At 40.0% G+C, this 18,737-nt stretch overlaps 1 protein-coding gene across 2 annotated transcripts in view; it reads left to right on the forward strand.

Moving 5' to 3' along the window:
• The window catches only part of camk2d2 (calcium/calmodulin-dependent protein kinase (CaM kinase) II delta 2), a 35,839-nt gene extending 17,884 nt beyond the window's left edge, over window positions 1-17,955 (forward strand). For both annotated transcript variants that reach the window (XM_080520764.1, XM_080520765.1), the window contains 18 exons: window positions 1,353-1,412; window positions 2,608-2,662; window positions 3,125-3,190; window positions 3,670-3,742; window positions 5,426-5,528; window positions 5,695-5,778; window positions 5,962-6,056; window positions 6,653-6,775; window positions 7,108-7,191; window positions 7,456-7,498; window positions 9,183-9,220; window positions 11,143-11,202; window positions 12,769-12,813; window positions 13,275-13,323; window positions 14,596-14,671; window positions 14,759-14,853; window positions 16,068-16,296; window positions 16,389-17,955. In XM_080520764.1, the coding sequence (XP_080376890.1) occupies window positions 1,353-1,412; window positions 2,608-2,662; window positions 3,125-3,190; window positions 3,670-3,742; window positions 5,426-5,528; window positions 5,695-5,778; window positions 5,962-6,056; window positions 6,653-6,775; window positions 7,108-7,191; window positions 7,456-7,498; window positions 9,183-9,220; window positions 11,143-11,202; window positions 12,769-12,813; window positions 13,275-13,323; window positions 14,596-14,671; window positions 14,759-14,853; window positions 16,068-16,296; window positions 16,389-16,392 (1,382 nt within the window). In that variant the 3' untranslated portion in view covers window positions 16,393-17,955. The remainder of the gene's footprint in view (window positions 1-1,352; window positions 1,413-2,607; window positions 2,663-3,124; window positions 3,191-3,669; window positions 3,743-5,425; window positions 5,529-5,694; window positions 5,779-5,961; window positions 6,057-6,652; window positions 6,776-7,107; window positions 7,192-7,455; window positions 7,499-9,182; window positions 9,221-11,142; window positions 11,203-12,768; window positions 12,814-13,274; window positions 13,324-14,595; window positions 14,672-14,758; window positions 14,854-16,067; window positions 16,297-16,388) is intronic.
• Window positions 17,956-18,737: the final 782 nt, after the last annotated feature.

The following is an 18,737-nucleotide window of genomic DNA, read 5'->3' on the forward strand; positions in this document are numbered from 1 at the left end:
CCTCTCTTTCTTCACCCCTTCTCCCTCTCTCTCTCTCTCTCTCTCTCTCTCTCTGTCCCGAGGCAAAGTTGAAATGGGTCACCTCAACACTGTCCCGTGTTATTCATTATCATGACTGTTGTTGTACTGACTCAGTTGTTTCCGAATTTGAGTCGCTGGACTTGTGAGTGTCGCTTCATGTTTGCAAAGTCAAATAAAATTGACCCGGTGTCACAGAGCAGGGACGCAAGATGCTGTCTTGGCTGCCATATTTACTGTCTGGGATGTTGATGCGGAGCAGCAGGGGCACTGTGACCATAACACCTGCTGTCCTTTCAGTCTGGCCATGATGACACTGTGAGCTTGATTTGTGAATCTTAGAAGATAGACTTGACCCGTTTTCAGATATATTTCTATTTAAAAAAAAATAAAAATGTTTGTGTTATTTGGTAAATCAATATGAATAGAAACGGTAAATTAAGATTTTCTGTTCCATGTATGGATTGCAACAACTTTGCATGTAATATTCTCACAGTATGCATATTACAGACTTTTAAGCTCTGATACACTCCATAAAATTAATGAAAAAAATATCATTTTTGTAATGTTTTAAATTCTATACATGTGTCGAAATGAAACTGCTACAACAGATCGCCCCCGATAAATAATGAATGTGTTTTGTGTCATGCATGACTGGCTCACAAACACATAATTCATTATATTACAGAGATATGATCAGAATAAGTCACTGTTCAAATAAATAATTACAATTGAAACTGATACTGTTCAGTTGTTAGAAATTAAGAAATCAAAATGGGCTCATAGTGTATTTGTATTGTTAAAAAAAAGTCATAGAGTCAAAGAGTAAATGATGCAAATGTTATTAGCAAGAAGAAAAAAAACCTTCATCCCATTTGATTTTAGATGAGTTAATGTGTCTTCATTTATTTTGCCTCCAGTTCAATGTAAGGACACTGTGAGTGCATGCCAGGAGCTTATTTTCAGTCCATCACAAGAGGTCAATATGAATCCAGTGTTGCTGCTTGCTGCTCGTTTGTTATTCACTGTTGCCTGTCTGTTTGTGGCACATAACCAAGCACATATCAGGTCGCATTATTTTTGTCAAGCATTTCAGTTCTGATAAGGAAAAGAGCAAGCTGATGCAGAGCCGACACATACACACCCAGCAAGATACAGGCCCTCACTAACAAGGCCCACACACACTGCGATGTGTCATCCACTCAGGAAAAAAACCCCCAACAACTTAACGTTTGATGGTTTGAAAAACATTACAATCATATTGAGAAATAATGAATTAAAATAGTCTCTCTCTGTCTTCCCATGTCTGTGTTTGTCGACGTTTTTTTTCTCAGATCATCAAAAGTTGGAGAGAGAGGCGAGGATTTGTCGTTTACTGAAACACCCCAACATTGGTGAGTGTCCTCAATCCCAAAATACACACACGCACGCACGCACGCACGCACGCACACACACACACACACACGCAAAGACTCACTGACACTAATGCAAACACATATTTTGCTCAGGTCTCTTGTGATTTCTGCTGTGGCTTTTCATCTTCTTGACACAGATAAGAGAGGCTGAAACTATGTGTGTGTGTGTGTGTGTGCGTGCATGCGTGCGTGCGTACAACTATTAATGATGATGTACCTGTGTGCTTTTCGTGCTGAGTCATCAAAAAGACACGGGAGCCCAACACCATCTCTCCTAACCACTGACCCTTCACTCTCTTCCCTCCTCATTACACCCATTTTCACACTCATCAACACATGCTGCTGCTCAAATACCCAATACTCACCAAGTGTTCATTACACTGTGATGGAAATTTCTTGCTGCTTCACTTTGAAGTCATGCAAACTATTTGAAGTGGTGAAAATGGTATTTCTGACTTTCTTCTGTCTATAAACTCTAATGAGTCAATCAGCAACGATTTTCTGTGAAGGTCAAAGTAAAAGAGAGGTAAATTAAAAAGCAGGTGTGATAGCATTAATTTAAAAAGAAAAGTCAAACATTTGTGTGGTTATGTAAGCAAAGGATCGTTTGTGAGGTTACTAAGATGACCAAAATGTCTCATTATTTTGGTCTGTAAAATTTGAATTTGATATAAATGGTTTCAGTATTGGTTGTCCCAAAGTTTGTCTTTTTTAGAATATAAACTGCAGTCAATTTTGCAGGCGGATGAACCTTTTGCCATCCAACATTATGTAAGAAATCATAACAGCCAGTTAACTATTGCAGCGTCTCAATGATTATGAAGTAAATGGGAAATTAAATGTAAATATTTTTAAATGGTGAAACTATATTTAAATTAATTACAAATAATCTAAAATAGTTTTTGTGTAGTTTCAGCTTATAAATACAACACCTCGAAATATGGAAATATTTTATTTGAGCTGATGGTTGTTTTTTATGTATTTTCTTTAAACCAGAACCACAACTAAAATGTTAAAATAGAGAAAAAGTTTTTTTTGTTTAGCGGTCGCTGCTATTTAATAAACTGCAACTATGTTTCATAGTGGAATGATAAGTGAATTAATATGTTTTTTTCTTTGTAAACACTGTTCTTTTTCCCTCTTGTGTATTATTTTGGTTCAATCTCATTTACAGTAAGACTCCATGACAGCATATCAGAAGAGGGTTTCCACTATTTGGTGTTTGATCTGTGAGTCTCTTATACACGTACATGAACACATTTTTTTCCGAATGCTTTCTATTGTCCTTTTGTTCTATTTCACTTTGAGTTAGCTGGTAGTTCATTTTACTGAAAAATCACTTTCTCTTGGCAGTAAACGAAAAATACTTTGTTTTCTGATACTAATGTCAATTTAGTGATTTATTAAATTAAATTTGCCTTTAATATGAACTCGGAGCAATTCCCCTATGACCCATCCTCTCGAATGCGTTTGTGTGCATATGGGCACACAGAAGCCTTGTTAAAAGTAAATACATTCTAACGATATTTTTACACAGCCGTAGTGATATCTTCCAGTTATCTCGTTGTGTAGGATGTCTTAAAACACTTATGGCTGCATGACTGAGAACATTCGCAGAACAATGAATCATACTGTTCCCTCGATGGAGGTAGACTAAAGCACAAACTAATAATGTCTTTGTCTCCCCAAAGGGTGACAGGAGGAGAGCTGTTTGAGGACATTGTCGCCAGGGAGTACTACAGTGAGGCTGATGCCAGGTAACACACACCCACACACACTCTGCTGAGCGCAGCAGCCATTATGCATCTCTGTCTGTTGCTGTAGAGAGAAACTCTTGAGCTTTATACTGCCGGTGTGTGTGTGTGTGCCTGCGTGTTTTTTGTGTTTCACATATGTTCGTTTCTGAGGTGTAATACAGTTGCCTTGTCTCCGAGGCTTCTTTAGGAGTTATTTATAAAGGTGATTAATGACATATAGCCTGCGAGATTAATCATACGCAGCCTACCTTATGCTGCCTGCTTCGTACTGCCGCATCCCCATGAGAGAGGAAAGGTTTGTGTGTGTGTGTGTGTGTATTGTCTTGTCAGAGATGTTGTACAGGATTCCAATAAATCTTCTTCTTCTCTTCCCCAACACCATTTTCCTTTCATCTCCTCTGTTTTTCTGCCTTTTTATTCTTGCTTTTGTCTTTTTACCATCACAATCTTGCACTTGTCCATTGCTGTGCTACCCTCAGCCACTGCATACAGCAGATCCTGGAGAGTGTCCATCACTGCCATGTTAATGGGATCGTTCATAGGGATCTGAAGGTTTGTATAACCACAGTCAGTCATTGCTGCAAAAAAAAAGAAAAGAAGATTCCTGATTCATGCACAACAAATAATTTAGACCAACCCACTGTCACTATCTTAACATCGTTTTGCTTATTTTTATTAATAATTTGATGGAATAAAGGCAGAATTTTCATTTCCACTCACTTGCTCATTAGAGATGAAACATCATACCATTATAAAGCCTCTTTGTCGCCTTCTTCTTAAAAGCTTTGGACATTTAATGAAGCAGATGTGACCTTGACCTCAGCTTTGAAATATGCTGCAATTGTAGTTTGCAGGGGCACAATTCAAATGATTCAAGGCTACCAAATTGCAGACACCCACTCCTTTCCTGCTGCTTTTCTTTTCCATCATTATTGCAGATTGTTGTTGAGCTAGTCAGTATTCCCAGTTCAGTAATCTTCCTGCTAAGCAAGTGATGCAGCAGCTAGTATTGTAGTTTTTTTGTGTGTGTATGTATGTGTGTGCATGCATGTATATATGTGTGTGCCTGTGCTCTGAGTCTTTTGCAGTGGTGATAGAAAGAGGAGCAATCATGAGTCTGAGGCTCAGGAATAATCACCATTTGCATAATTATGGAAAAATTATGTTGAAATGTGAATGATTTTCTCAGGTCATGAATATTCTAATGGTAGTCGGTATCCTCATAGCGTCCCATGAGTATAGTGATGTGGAGGAAGAGAACAGGATTCAAGAAAGTCTTCTTCGATCAAATCGATGGTGAACACACAACTGTATTAGTGGAAAAAAAACACACCAAAAAAAACAAGTTTTGGTTTTTATTGGGCAAGTTGTCGTTTTGCTGGAGTTATTTCAAGTTTTCACATGCTGCACGATCCAGATTCGTTTGTTCATTATTATGTAAATCATTATGTAGATGTGGCCAGTTGTCAGATTGCGTCTGTGTCCTGTTAAGCCACACGTCTGCCATAAACTGCCTGCTCACAGGTGCAGGTCTGTGTCTAGTCTCTTTAAATGTTAAGAAATGTATTATTCATGAGAGCACACTGTCTAACTGGCCTTAGGTTAGCAGAGACCTTTCTGCACCTGTGACCGTGTGTGTGTGTGTGTGTGTGTGTGTGTGTGCGTGTGCGTGCGCGCGTGAGTGTGCGCGTGCTTGTGCCTATGAGTGTGTATTCATTTGTGCATGCAGTGGCCTATTTGACTGCGTTAAACTCGTGTTATTGTGCAGTGTGTGATTGCTGTTACGCGTATGGAAGAGCCACTTGTTTTTTTTTACACCCACGTCTCCTGTTGCACCACACCTTCCCCCTGTATCCTTCTCCCTGCAGTGTGCACTGTGCTCCCACTCATGGATTTCAACTGTGGATTGGTGGACGAACACATCGTGTCTGCCTGCCAAGTCACTCCCTTTAAATCCATGAGACTGAGGGACCAAGTCCACAGCTCCAGTGTGAAAACTGTCCGTGGTCACGTAGAGATTTGGTCCCGTGCACATTTGTGTTTCTCTGTCATTTGTGTGGCAGAAAGGGAGTTGCCTCAGACACTGATTTAGGAGCAGTTTAGTGACTTTGACCCCTAATTCTTTTGATTAGGATTTGGTTTGGCTAATCTGATCTTAGATCTGTGTCTGTGGGCAGCTTGTTCCCAGAGCGTGTGACCTCTCACCTCTAACCTGTTTGACTCCGCCCCCCCCAGCCTGAGAACCTTCTATTGGCCAGTAAGCTGAAGGGGGCGGCGGTCAAGTTGGCTGACTTTGGGCTGGCTATCGAGGTACAGGGGGACCAGCAGGCATGGTTTGGTGAGTATTCATCCATGCAACATTCTCAACCCTCAAAAAGTTGGTAAAGCAACCAACCAGCCAGTCACACACTCATTTAGGTAGCTGACAAAAAGCCCAGTCTTTGAACTGCCCACTCCCACCTGCCATTCCACATTTTCTCCTTCCCTCCATACCACTTCTTTAGGTTTTGCTGGCACTCCAGGCTATTTGTCTCCAGAAGTGCTGAGGAAAGACCCGTATGGGAAACCAGTGGACATGTGGGCCTGTGGTAAATAACTCCAATATTATCTCAAGAAATGCTTGCTGCTGTTTTCTATTCTCAAACAAAAAACTTGATCTATGGCCTCATGTGACCTGGCCAATGTGAGGAATAGAGCTTCTTGTTGGTTCGAGTGTGTGCAGCAGTACAGGGGTCAGGATCAAAATCATTTGAATCACGACAATCTTCCAGGTGTGATTTTGTACATCCTGCTGGTGGGCTACCCTCCTTTCTGGGATGAGGACCAACATCGACTATACCAGCAAATCAAGGCTGGGGCTTATGATGTAAGTGTGCAAAAATCCACACACGTCAAATTTAAAGTAATGATGACTGATATGTACTTTGTTTGGTAAATGGTAAATGGTCTGGATTTATATAGCGCCTTCTAACCACACTGAGTGCAGTCCCAAAGCGCTTTACATATCAGCTCACTCACCCATTCACACTCACATTCACACACCAATGGGACAGAGCTGCCATGCAAGGCGCTAATGAACCACACTGGGAGCAATTTAGGGTTCAGTGTCTTGCCCAAGGACACTTCGACACATAGACCGGTGTAGACTGGGATCGAACCTCCGACCTCTCACTCCGAAAGACGACCACTCTACCACCTGAGCCACGGTCGCCCTCATTTTGTTTTACCTTAATCACAGAAAGGCAAAGCAAACACATTTGATTGTCCATGTATATGTATAAACATACTTTCGTTGGCTGTTATTGTTATCAGTATTTTTTGCACTGGTTCAATTGTGATTTTTCAGTGTTATTTGTTTGTTTTCGTCTTCGCCTCGGAATAAATGAGGGCATCGAATGAGCTGTAATTTGTCTCTGGTGGCTTTGTCTTTATAATTAACCAACTCTCTCTTGTTTTTGACAGTTCCCATCCCCAGAGTGGGACACTGTAACTCCCGAGGCCAAAGATCTGATTAACAAGATGCTTACCATCAACCCCAGTAAACGCATCACTGCAGCAGAGGCCCTCAAACACCCTTGGATCTGCGTATGTGGCAGACAAATACAGATGCACGCACACACACACACACACGGATGCAGAGACACTTGTAGTACTGACACAAATTTAGACAGCAATAAAAATGACTCATGCATTGATTCTGTTAAACTACCATGAGTAACACTTGCATTAAAGCTACTGTGACTTTCACACTTAACACTTAACACTTTTGCATTGCCAATACTTTCACTTCTATATCATTGTATAGTAACTCCATGATTCCGAACAGTTGTATGTCCAATTTCCTGTCAAAGATATCAAACTTCTATATCATTGTTTCTAGTGCTTCCTAATCCTCAAATCCTCTCATCTTCTTGCAGCAACGGTCCACTGTTGCCTCCATGATGCACAGGCAAGAGACTGTGGAGTGCCTGAAGAAATTCAATGCCAGGAGGAAACTCAAGGTGAGACTCCTGGCAAGCTTTTGTGTTGCTATTTATATACGCTGATTTATCCAGCCTTCTTCCTCCCCTCCACTTCTGGTCTTCCACACTCAAGAATTCTCAGTTGACCATAGAAATGATCGCATGTTCTTTAAAACCTTCAAGTTGCCCTTTTGCTGTTGTTTCTCCCTTCTAGCCGGAACCTTTTTAATAAATTTTCCTTTCTATCTCTTCCTTTTGTTCGTCACCACTTCCTCTTCTTTCTTTTTTTTCTCGTCACTGCAGGGAGCAATATTGACCACTTTGCTGGTCACAAGAAACTTCTCAGGTATGTCTCTCACAGCCTGGTTTCCCAAACATGTTATGAACCGGACAAATTTATCTTCAGAAATTCAAAGAATGGTCATATTTCTTTGCTTTTGATACCAAAAGTACTTACTTTTGTTTGGTACTCAATGAAAAGTACATTTATTTGAAATGATTTGGAACACTTTCAGCCTGTTTTTTTTTTTTTTAATGAAACAAAAATGATTTGGGAACAAAAATGTAACCGTAAACCGAATCATCTCCCTTATTTCTCTAGCTGTTGTTCTACCGCTCTCTCTCTGTTTTGTATTGTGCCATACATTTTTGCATGCATTTCCTTTGACACACCTCTACTTTTTCAGGCTCTCTTCCTCTCTACTCACTCTCATCTTTACTCACTCTACAGCAGAATGCATCTGTGTGTCTTTTATTCATAATTTTCTTCCTTTTTTTCAATTTTCTTTCCGTTTTGTTTGGATTGTGGTATCCATTTGAGGTAAGAGTTTTGGAATGACAGGGAAACATGTGAGCTTTGGCTCAACTGATAAACTGATAAGTTTCGGTTTTTCTCTCCTGTCTAATAATTGATCACACATGCATGAATGCAAAAGATTTAGTATTTAGAAACAGGGATGTCAAACATTCATCCCGCAGGTCAAATCTAGCCTGCGAGAGGTTCCAATTCAATCCTTGGGCTGATCCTCCAAATGGTAAAAACTAAGAGATGGCAGTTGGGTGCAATAGTTCAGTAAAGATGCCTACTATTTCCATTTCGCCACTAACTGTGGAGACCCAGAATTCATCAGCTGATTTCTTTATGCAGCAGTGAAACGTTGCTATCTTGTCGCTAGTAAGACAGCATTAACATTAATGCTATGCATGGTGAGTTTCTGAAAACATGCACAGTGAAGGCTGCCTCCAAGGAACAGACAGGCTTTTGCCACTAGTTTTCTGAAAAGAATGTTTGTTTGGATTTCAATTTGCACTTAGAAAATTCCATGGTGGTCATTATGCTGTAGGTTTTGTAACATTACATTCATTAATTATAGTTTATAGTCTATGCTCCAAAACCAAACTAAAACATGACTCTGTTGAGATTTATAGGTTATTTTGCTATTCTTCTGCTGCTCCGGCTTCATTCAGATTAAGCCAGACAGTGACATGAACTTGAAACGAGTTTGACATCCCTGATTTAGAAAAACAACATTAAACCTCACACTGTGCCAGCGTAGGATCAGAATGAATTCTGTGCATAGACACAGCATGCAGTCGAAATGTTATTTGATCTTCTGATTATTCATGACATTATAAATAAAGTGAGAGAGGACTGGTGGGAATGTGCTGTATGTTTGAGCCCTCCTGATTAAGTGCATGTGTTTGTGTGCAAATGTCAATCTCAGAATGTGCGAGAGTCTGTTTGAGATTGTTAGATTGTCCTCTTCACCACCTGCTAAATATACGTCCAATTAACCGCCCACCCTTTAGCCCCTCACATGTGGATTAGTATGAACAGCGGCCTTGCATAAATGATGTCGTTCAAAGCATTTATTGCATTGCATTATGGGTCTCACAGTTGGATTTTTGCACCTGGAGTTTGAAGATACACGCAGTTGATTGATATGCTTGCTGCATGTTAGTGTAGCCTGAGGCATCAGACCGTTAAGTCGTGTGCTAAACTGATGACTCTTTCTTCCCCTCTACAGCAGCCAAAAGTTTGCTCAACAAGAAGCAAGACGGCGTGAAGGTAAGCTGCCTTGCACAATGAAGAAAGTGGTTGGTTCCTTGCATTATTTTGTTGGAACGATCAGCATCAGAAGAACCTTATTGATTATTTTTATGCACTGTGCACTTAAACAGCAGCATCATTCAGGCACAGTCACTGCAAGCTCTGGGATATGCTTGTTAGCCCGTTAGCCTGGTCTCACCATTGTTTTGTGGCACAGCAAACCACATTGATAAGATATACACCGATCAGTCATAACAGTATGACCACAGTGATTCTCTCATATTCAGCAACAGAATTTGTCCTGCAAAGTTGATGGTTCAGAAGCTGTAAAAATAAATAGTGTCAGGATTCGGGCAAGTTTGACCATAGCCAGAATTGTTTCAGCTTCCTGACCTGGTCAGAGCATATCTAAAATTGATGTGTTCCTGGCCAGTAGCTGTTAAAAGTGGCTCAAGGAGCATAAGGGATATAAACGAACATAAACGAGCAGCATTGTCATGAATAGCATAAGCTCATGGATGGACGTGCAACGGGAAGACAGTGGAAACTGCGAATTGACTGCAGGTCAAACAACTGCAGAATTGATGCTGGTTTCTGATAGAATGGAGCCAGAATAAATATTTACATCAATGTCGCCAATGGGAAGCAAAAGGGGAACTTACACAATAGGAAGGTCATAATGTTATGGGTGATCGGTGCATTGTTAGTGTCATTTTGGTCTCCCGAGTAGTTTGTAGTTTAGCAATTTACCGTATTTCACATTTTCCATAATCATTAACTCTTTACTGTAAGAGACCCTGTTGTGCTCTTTCCTGGTTTCTCTGTGTGTTTGGGGCCCAATCTGAAATCCAACACTGAATGCACAACAGCCATTGTTGACATGTGCACATGTTTGAAGGGTTTGATTTGGCTTGTTATCTATGCTTGGTTTTTATATAAAGTGTTGATTTGAGATTGGACCTCTGCACATGTTCCTTGAATCAGTGTCACTGTGTTTGGGGATTAGTTAAAAAAAAGAAAAAATGCAGTGCTATAAAATCCATTTCAGAGGGTTTGTTCCTCTTTGTGTGACCCTATCTGATGAAAAAACAAACAAAAGAAAACATGTTTATTGTGGGAAGTTTTGATGAGATTAGTTTTGTGGAGAATGAAAACTAGATGTGTAATAATTACATTCAAATTCCCATTGTATTTTCTGATTCTGAAAAAATTTTAATTGGTTGGGTTGGTTCTAATACATTCATAATTTGTAAATCAATTTTTTTTAATTTAATCATTTGGATAGTCATCGTTTTTCTTTCTTTCTTTTTTTTTTTTACTTTTTTAGATACTTCATTCAGACCCTAATCTGAACTACATGCTATGAGCAGGGACCCACAAAGTTAATCTGTTGGCAGTGGGATTTGAATCCCCACCAAACACAAGATGGGGGTCACCACCGATTTTTGTAAACAAAAAAAAAAGAAGAAGGAAAAGTTAAAAAGTTACAAGAACATGGCATGTTCTATTTGGCTGATTGAGTGTATTACTGACTTTTCTAACAGGATAGAAGACAAATACGGAGATACATTTTGATGTTTATTCAAACACCCAGTCTGTTGAATTTTATAAAGTACACAATATCTATGATTTCCAAAAAAACTATTGACATTTCCCGCTAACTTCAAGCACAAAGCAGTCTGGTTTCTGATCTAATTAAGTTTGTGTCAGTGGAGTTTTCCTCACTGTAGACAGTCCCCGTCTCTCAGAAGTCATATTTTAGATGCTATATTGCACTCTCCAGGATGCACCGGAATCATTAACGTCAGATCGCTGGGACACACGTGTTGCGAGGATCACTTTGAAATGGATTGTAGCTGAAGTGAGAGTGAGAGAGTGAGAAAGTGTGGGTATGAAAAGTGTGTACGCGTGTCATGTCCCCTCTACACTGCCCCCTGCAGGTCAACAACAAAGCCAACACAGTGACCAGTCCTAAAGACACTGGCCCTGCCCCTGCACTGGTATACACACACAATGTCATTTACACCTGCACCTTCATTCACAAAACATCAATGCCTTTCTAGCTCACATCCCCCTGTGGAGGAGGTACAGGTTCACCCTTTCCACAGGGTCAGATCATGTTTTCATTGATCCTACTTGTGTTATAAATTGATAATAAGGGGAGTAAGTAGGACAAATGAAATGCAGTACTACAAGAAGGGAAGATGTGTTATTCAATATTAGGCTATCCCTGAATGAAATAGTGTGTAAAAGCTTTTGTGACTGCGCAGCTTCTGATATGGATATGAAAGATATTCACATTTCAGAATGATGTTATTTACTCATTCTTCTGAACCAGCTGTGCGTGCATGGACTGCAAGGAACTCGGCCAACATGAATTCAAGTTGGATATGAGCAAAGCCAGACAATGTTGCGCTGAGACAATAAGCCTTTACACATATTTAAGATTGGGTCTTGACTAGTTTGGTCCTTAATCTGTGGTTAGGATGACCTCTACCTCAAGCCCTCCCTCTTCATGTCCCTTTGTCGTCTACCAGAACCCTCCCCCCTGCCTGGTTACACACTGACACCATGCATGAACTCTTTGTATACGCTCACAGAACTCAAAACGTTTTGTGGAACAGATTACACAAGAATATTTAAGTGATGTTGTTTTAAGTTCATATAAAATAAATTATTCAAGTATTATCTTTGAACATTTAACAACATCACTTAAAATGATTATTGTGTAATTTGTTACACAAAAAGTTTTGAATTCTGTTAGCTTGTTGGGGTTTACAGTGAATTCTCTTGTCTTTTATTCTGCAAATCAATGTTAGTATTTAAGCCCGGAACGTGTAGGATTTGCTGCTTTCATAGTTTTTGTCTGTGCATGGCTCTGAGGAGTGTTGTGGGGGGGGGCTTGTGCATGGTGTCTGCTGACTGGCTGTCGACGTCGGGTCACATGACTTGCTGCTCTGCATGATGTCAAAGACTTTCTGTTCCCCCCATTTGCTGTCAAGTCGATTACGCATGAACACAGGCACATGACATCTGTCTCCCTCTCTCTCTCTCTCTCTCTCTCTCTCTCTCTCTCTCTCTCTCTCCCTGCTCTCTCCATCATCACACATGCACACACACACACACACACATACACATACACACGAGGCTCTTGATGTTATAATCTAGTGTAATCTGGGTGAGTGATTAGAGGGACTGAGCTGGTCATCAAGATCGATTCCACAAAAGCCCAGACATCTGATTACAGAGACAGGACGCTGGCGAGGGACTGATGATTGTCAAGCAGACACAAAAAGACTACAGTGGCAGGCAGGACGCGCAATGTAATAATGAAGTATGATAACAAAACATGGACACCGGGAGCCTCGAAAGGGTTTGTTACATATTTGCTGTGCGAGCAATATGTATATACAGACGTATATGTAAGATCAGTAACAGAGAACACCTTCTTGACCTTCAGTTTGATAAATACACACAAGCACATTTACACGATTTCTTTTCCCATATTTCTCTGTCCTTCTTAAGTTATTTGTTCCCACATCTTCTCCCTCCTTTGTTCTTTTTAGGAACCGCAGACAACCGTAATCCACAACCCTGTGGACGGAAACAAGGTACTGTAGCAATTGAAAACTAGCATTTCCAGAATAATTGCACTTTTGATAATAAAAGCACGAGCAAGACTGTTTACTCCTGTGCTTTCAGTCATTTTTCGTGAGAGTGGGAGCGCTGTTTCTCCACCACAGTAGTTGTTTTTCCCGGCTGCTGCACCATCATTTTCACCAGGGCATCCTGGAGGCTTCAGAGTTCAAATCTCTGTCCTTGTAATTACAACATTTTGCATTTAAGCCCTGCCAGTGAACTTACAGCATGTCATTCATCCCCTGCCTCCACTTTATATCCTGCCAGTGGAGCAGTTGACGGGGGAAAAAACCCCCAACATATTTTGACTTAACCAATTTTGAATATTCAGGGGCATCACACATTTCTAAGTTTTATATAGATGAATATCATTGACCCATGCAGTTCGAGAAGATTGGATGACATACACAGAATCTGTGTGATTGTTTGTCAGGAATCCATTGAGAGTGCCAACACCACCATTGAGGATGAAGATGTAAAAGGTAGGGAACTCTTGTGTTTTATGGAAGATCTGCTGGCGACCCTGATCTTCCCTGGATGCGTTTGGAAGTCATCTCTCACATTACTAATCATTCCACTTATTTATTTATTTTCTTATTCTGTTTTGTCATAAATCTGGTGCAATTTAACTCTATTGCAACCACACTTCGCTCTCAACTCCCCTGTTCCCCGAGTCTTTTTTTCTTTTCTTTCTCAGTCATACCCCCTGACTTGTTATTTTATTTCAGTTTTCAGGATGATGGAATATTTCATTTTTTCTGCTTTTTTTCTCCCTTTTTCTTCCTTGTGTTCTTTGAATATCTTTTTTTTTTTTTTTCCCCCCCTCATAATTCCTGACCTGGAAAACATTGTAATCCTTGTTACCCTCCCCCACGCACCCTAAACACACATCTGTACAACACCCGATCACACCCCCATCCATGCATCCTCTGACAGCCCTCCGTTTGGGCAGCTTAGTGAGTGGTATCTTGTGCTCTAAGAGCCGCTCCTCACAGATGTCTGACTCAAGACAGACTCCCACCTCCTCAATTCAGAGTAAGTCCCGTCACAATGCGGAAAATGCCCTGTTTCATGAACCCCATGAAACATTGATCTTCGCACTGCGCTGTCCCGAGAATCTCTGTTTGTTGCCCTCAATCTTTACACACACACACACACACACACACACACACACACACACACACACACACACACACACACACACACACACACACACACACACACAGAATACTGTAGTTTATGATGTAAAGCACTGATTTACATATAATACTTATGATTTGACATGTGTTATTTTTTTGCACAAATTAAGTATTGTTTTCAATATCCCCCAGCCTGCACCAATAACAATAAAGGTAACTGTCACTATTACTTGGTAACAACTTTTTTTTTGGTAGAAAATACTTGCATCTGAGCATTGGTTTGATTTGTCTCTGTTCATTTTGAGCTTCGTTGGGTGAAATAAATTGCGTCATCCTGCATTTGCCTGGTGTTAGTATTAGTTATGGAAGGCTTTCTTTGTTCTTCTTCTATTGTTATATTTATGTCAAATATGAAACTTTAGTGAACCTTGTTGTGAGCGCCTTCCATTTCTAATAACTTTGAATCCTGCTAATACGTAGACTAGAAGTCATTTGAAGCTGATTTGATGTCAAGAGTTTTCTTTATCTGCACACAGATAAACATTTGCCTGAAATAAAGTCACAGTGCTGCTTCACATCCATTCACTTCACATTATCCTGTGATTTTGTATGTAGCTCGCAAGCAAGAGATCATTAAAGTCACTGAGCAGCTGATCGAGTCCATCAACAACGGAGACTTCGAGGCCTACGCGTAGGTTTCCTTTTGTCAACATTCATAAAACAACGTGATTTTTATGCCCCTAACATTTATTTTGTTCTGTTTTTATGGAATTAACAGGAAGATTTGCGATCCTGGTCTAACCTCGTTTGAGCCTGAGGCTCTGGGCAACCTTGTCGAGGGACACGATTTTCATCGCTTTTACTTTGAGAATGGTGAGGTCAACTCCACTCTGGGTTTGGATACAGTAACCTCAAGTTTTCACACTTCACCACCAAGACAGAGAAGTTGCCAATTGGAGTATGAAACAGATTTGTCAAGTTGAGGGAGTATTTGTTACAATTAATGAAAAATAGAATAAAATGATTGCTCCTGCTAGTTGGAGCAGTCAAAATTTATACAAGCTTGGTACAGGATGCCAACTGGCTGCGCACCCAAATTACACATTGCAAAAGAGAATTTGGGACTCGCATTATGAATCCCTCTGATTAGGTTGAATGCATTGCTCACATCAGTTTGTTCTCCTTGGCCCCAGGTTGAGATCTGCGGAAATAGAGAAAAAAAGACTAAGTATTGACTGTTTTCATTGACAGCGACCCTGTACTTTGTATTCTCAGTGTGAGTAATGACTTGAATATAAATGTCTTGCATATGCAGCAGCACGTTCACAAACACATCCAGATGATGGAAAGCTGGTGTGCAGGGAGTTACTGGGAATGCGGTGCAGTGTTTTTCAACCATGGTCCGAAAATATCCTTTTCAGGTCATCACCAAGCTGAAACCCGACTCATGACCAGTTTATCTTATTCAACTAGTTTGGAGCAGGAAGGCATTGGAACCATATGGAGTTGTAGGTCATTCCGGAGCACGATTAAGAAAACAAATGAGAACACAAACAATCATGGAAAATCAAATTTCTAAAAATGTGTCAAAACTATATGGAATTCCATGAAGGTCATCTTCCTGCTGAAAGCTGGTGTGAAGAATATGAAGACGCCGTAATGATTTTGGACTAAATTGCTTGTCGTGTTATGTATCAGTTTACATCTAATGTTTGGTGTGATAGCACAAGGGCATGTGCCGCGTTTCAAGGAAAAAAGATTCACTAATTAATAGCAGCTGCTAAAAATGGATGAATGCTCTCAGTGTCCATAAAAATAGTCCAGTAAAACCAGATATGTCCCAGAAACCTCAATGATTTGAAGGCCTGTACTTGCGCACTGGCCAGCATCAACACGTGGAGACTTAACTTCTGTTTTCTTATGAAAAATCTATGTTACGTGTGTGTTTGGACAGCTCTATTAGAGAAGAATATTACATGTGACAATTATTACCACAATTGACAAAGATACATTGATAAAGATGCCAGCCGCAGTATTCATCCGCTATGTTGTATTTGCTCTTTATATTGTCTGCCTCTCATTTGCAGCCCTGTCCAAAGGCAATAAGCCAGTGCACACCATCCTCTTGAACCCACACGTGCATCTTATTGGAGAAAACGCGGCGTGTATCGCCTACATTCGACTCACTCAGTACATGGATACCGGCGGCATGCCTCGCACCATGCAGTCGGAGGAGACCCGTGTGTGGCACCGCCGGGATGGGAAGTGGCAGAACATTCATTTCCATCGCTCCGGCTCACCCAGCATTCCCTCCCAGTAAGAGACGGAGAGTGAACCACATCTTTTCACCATCTATTCACATTTATTTTAACCATAATTTTATTTGCATTCTCTCTCTTTCTCTGCAGTTAATGGAATTCTAACAGTTGGTCAGAAAAAAGAAAAAGAAAAAATCAATAAAAAGAAACCCCAATCAACAAATCTAGTGAAGCAGTCAACGCGCCAACCTGTGACAACTCTTTGACCCCTCTCAAAGGATGTGACATCGCACAGGACACAAGTATTATTACATTTTACTGTTATGGCATTTTATTAATGGACGTCATTTGAAACCGCCGCTGGGTGGCTACACACCGTATTTGGACATTATGAAACAAGCATATTGATTACATTTTTTTGTTTGTTTGTTTTTTAAGATGTTTTGGTATGCATTTTAAATATAAAATAGAGATGTTTAAAAATCTACTACTGTAACCTCTCCCAAAAATTAGTTCTGTATTTTTATGTGTATTTATGTGTGTGCAATTCAAAAATATTTGGAAGATCAGAATGTTCAATTTGAGCTTGCTTTAGTTCTGGTGATGTATATACATTGTGATTGTTGATATAAAAAAAAAACGACCAAAAAAACAAACCAACATTGAAATTGCTATTCTTGCTATCAGAGGAAATAAGAGTTTTACGTAAAATCCAGTTTATGAGCTACATTTATGTTTGCTATGAGCTAAGTCATACTGTTTAAATTGTCAGATTTCAATCTAGAGTACTGATTTAAATGTAAAGAAAAGCAGAGCAGCTTAAACTTTGCATTGAGATATGTTTGCCTTTATATCAGTGACATAAGAAATAAGAGAATGTAGCATATATGTAATATATGAAAATTTAAGGCTATTGTGTAGTGCATGGTGGGGGGAGGGGGGTGTTATTGTGAGTAAGATGATATGAAACTATATTATATTCAGTTTAATTTGTCAGTCATTGACATGTTTGCATTTGTTAATGTTGTGCATCAGTCCTGTCCCAGATGTTTCTAATGTCCTCCCGTATCATGGAACTGGTGTAAAAAGAACAAGAGTGTTACGGTCAGCATCCAGCGCAAATATCAAACTCTCATATCGGTGGAGGACATTATAAAAACCCTTACATTTTGTATAAAAATGAGATTGAAAACAAGATCATTTTTCATAATGTTTGTACTTGTATTGTATGACTGTGTTTAGGGTTTCCGTTGTCATTTTAACCTCGTCACACCGGTGTGTTACTTTGCCAGTCGCATAGTGAAGGTGGAGATGATCAAGATGGAGCAAACCCACGAGAGGCTCTGCCGACAGTCAGGCCAACCCTGACGGTCGAACTTTGAGGTCTGGAAGCATCGCGAAGACTCTGGATGAAACAACGATTATAACAGGAGCGTAAGGGAAAGAAATGCCAAATGAGAGACTGCCAATGCTGGGATGTCTTCCTCGATGATCAGTACTACTGCCAGCCCATGGTCTCACCACTGCAGGACAATGAGAGGGTCTTTGTCATCCCCACCGTTTGCTCTGTCTGTGGTCTGTCTGTTCTTTTTTAAAAGGGGAAAATATGATTAAAAAAAAAATCTTTCTTTTGACGAAACGTATGATGTCAATGCAATGCACCACTCCTTATATGGTGTGTACCTTTTGCCAGCATGGCAATAGATGGCTTAACATGTTTAAGAAATAAATAAAGCAGCTAAAAGGTGTGATAATGAAGGAGTTCTAACTTTGTTTATGTTGCCGATTAGCCGTTATTGCTCCGTGGTGCTGGCGTGGACCCCAGCTGCTGTTTTGTGTTTCATTATGGAAGACATTTCTTCAAAACACAGTTTTTTTTTTCTCTCACAGTTTACATATTGGTCTAAAAACCAGTCAAGAAAATAGAACTCTTTACTTAAAACCACTAAAATTCCATCCCAAGAGGGAAACACACTGTAGTGGAAACATGTCTGCAGTGTTTGCATGTTCTTGCTGTGCACACGTTTTGTTTTGTTTTTTCATTCTGGGTACACATTCCACATCTTTTCAAGCGAAGGCTGACTTTGCCAGAGATGGATGGATGACGATCAATGGTAAACAGATTGAAATGAGCTATTCAACGTTATTAAAAACTTGAAAGCAAAGACTGAATTATCACTGATGGACAAACATGGACATTTCTTTCAACCCATTTACAAGCAGAAACATTTTTAAACATAATCTACAAAGTTCATGTCACTTTTTAGAGCTGAAAATGAAGTGGTTTTATACGTCCTCGTGCAGATCTGCAGGTCACAATCCTTTCATGGAACAAACCTTTTTTTCCTCCAAAAAATGAACACGATCTATTATGTATCATTTATCTCAAAGATAGCAAATTAGGTGCTTCTTCCAGTTCTTAGTATTTATTTTCGAAGTCAGTGGGGACATCTTGTGGATATTAGTAGTATCTACATTGTGGAGGACAAATGACCTGTT

Source organism: Blennius ocellaris (assembly GCF_963422515.1).
Source record: "Blennius ocellaris genome assembly, chromosome: 3".
In the NCBI taxonomy this organism is placed as follows: Eukaryota; Metazoa; Chordata; class Actinopteri; order Blenniiformes; family Blenniidae; genus Blennius; species Blennius ocellaris.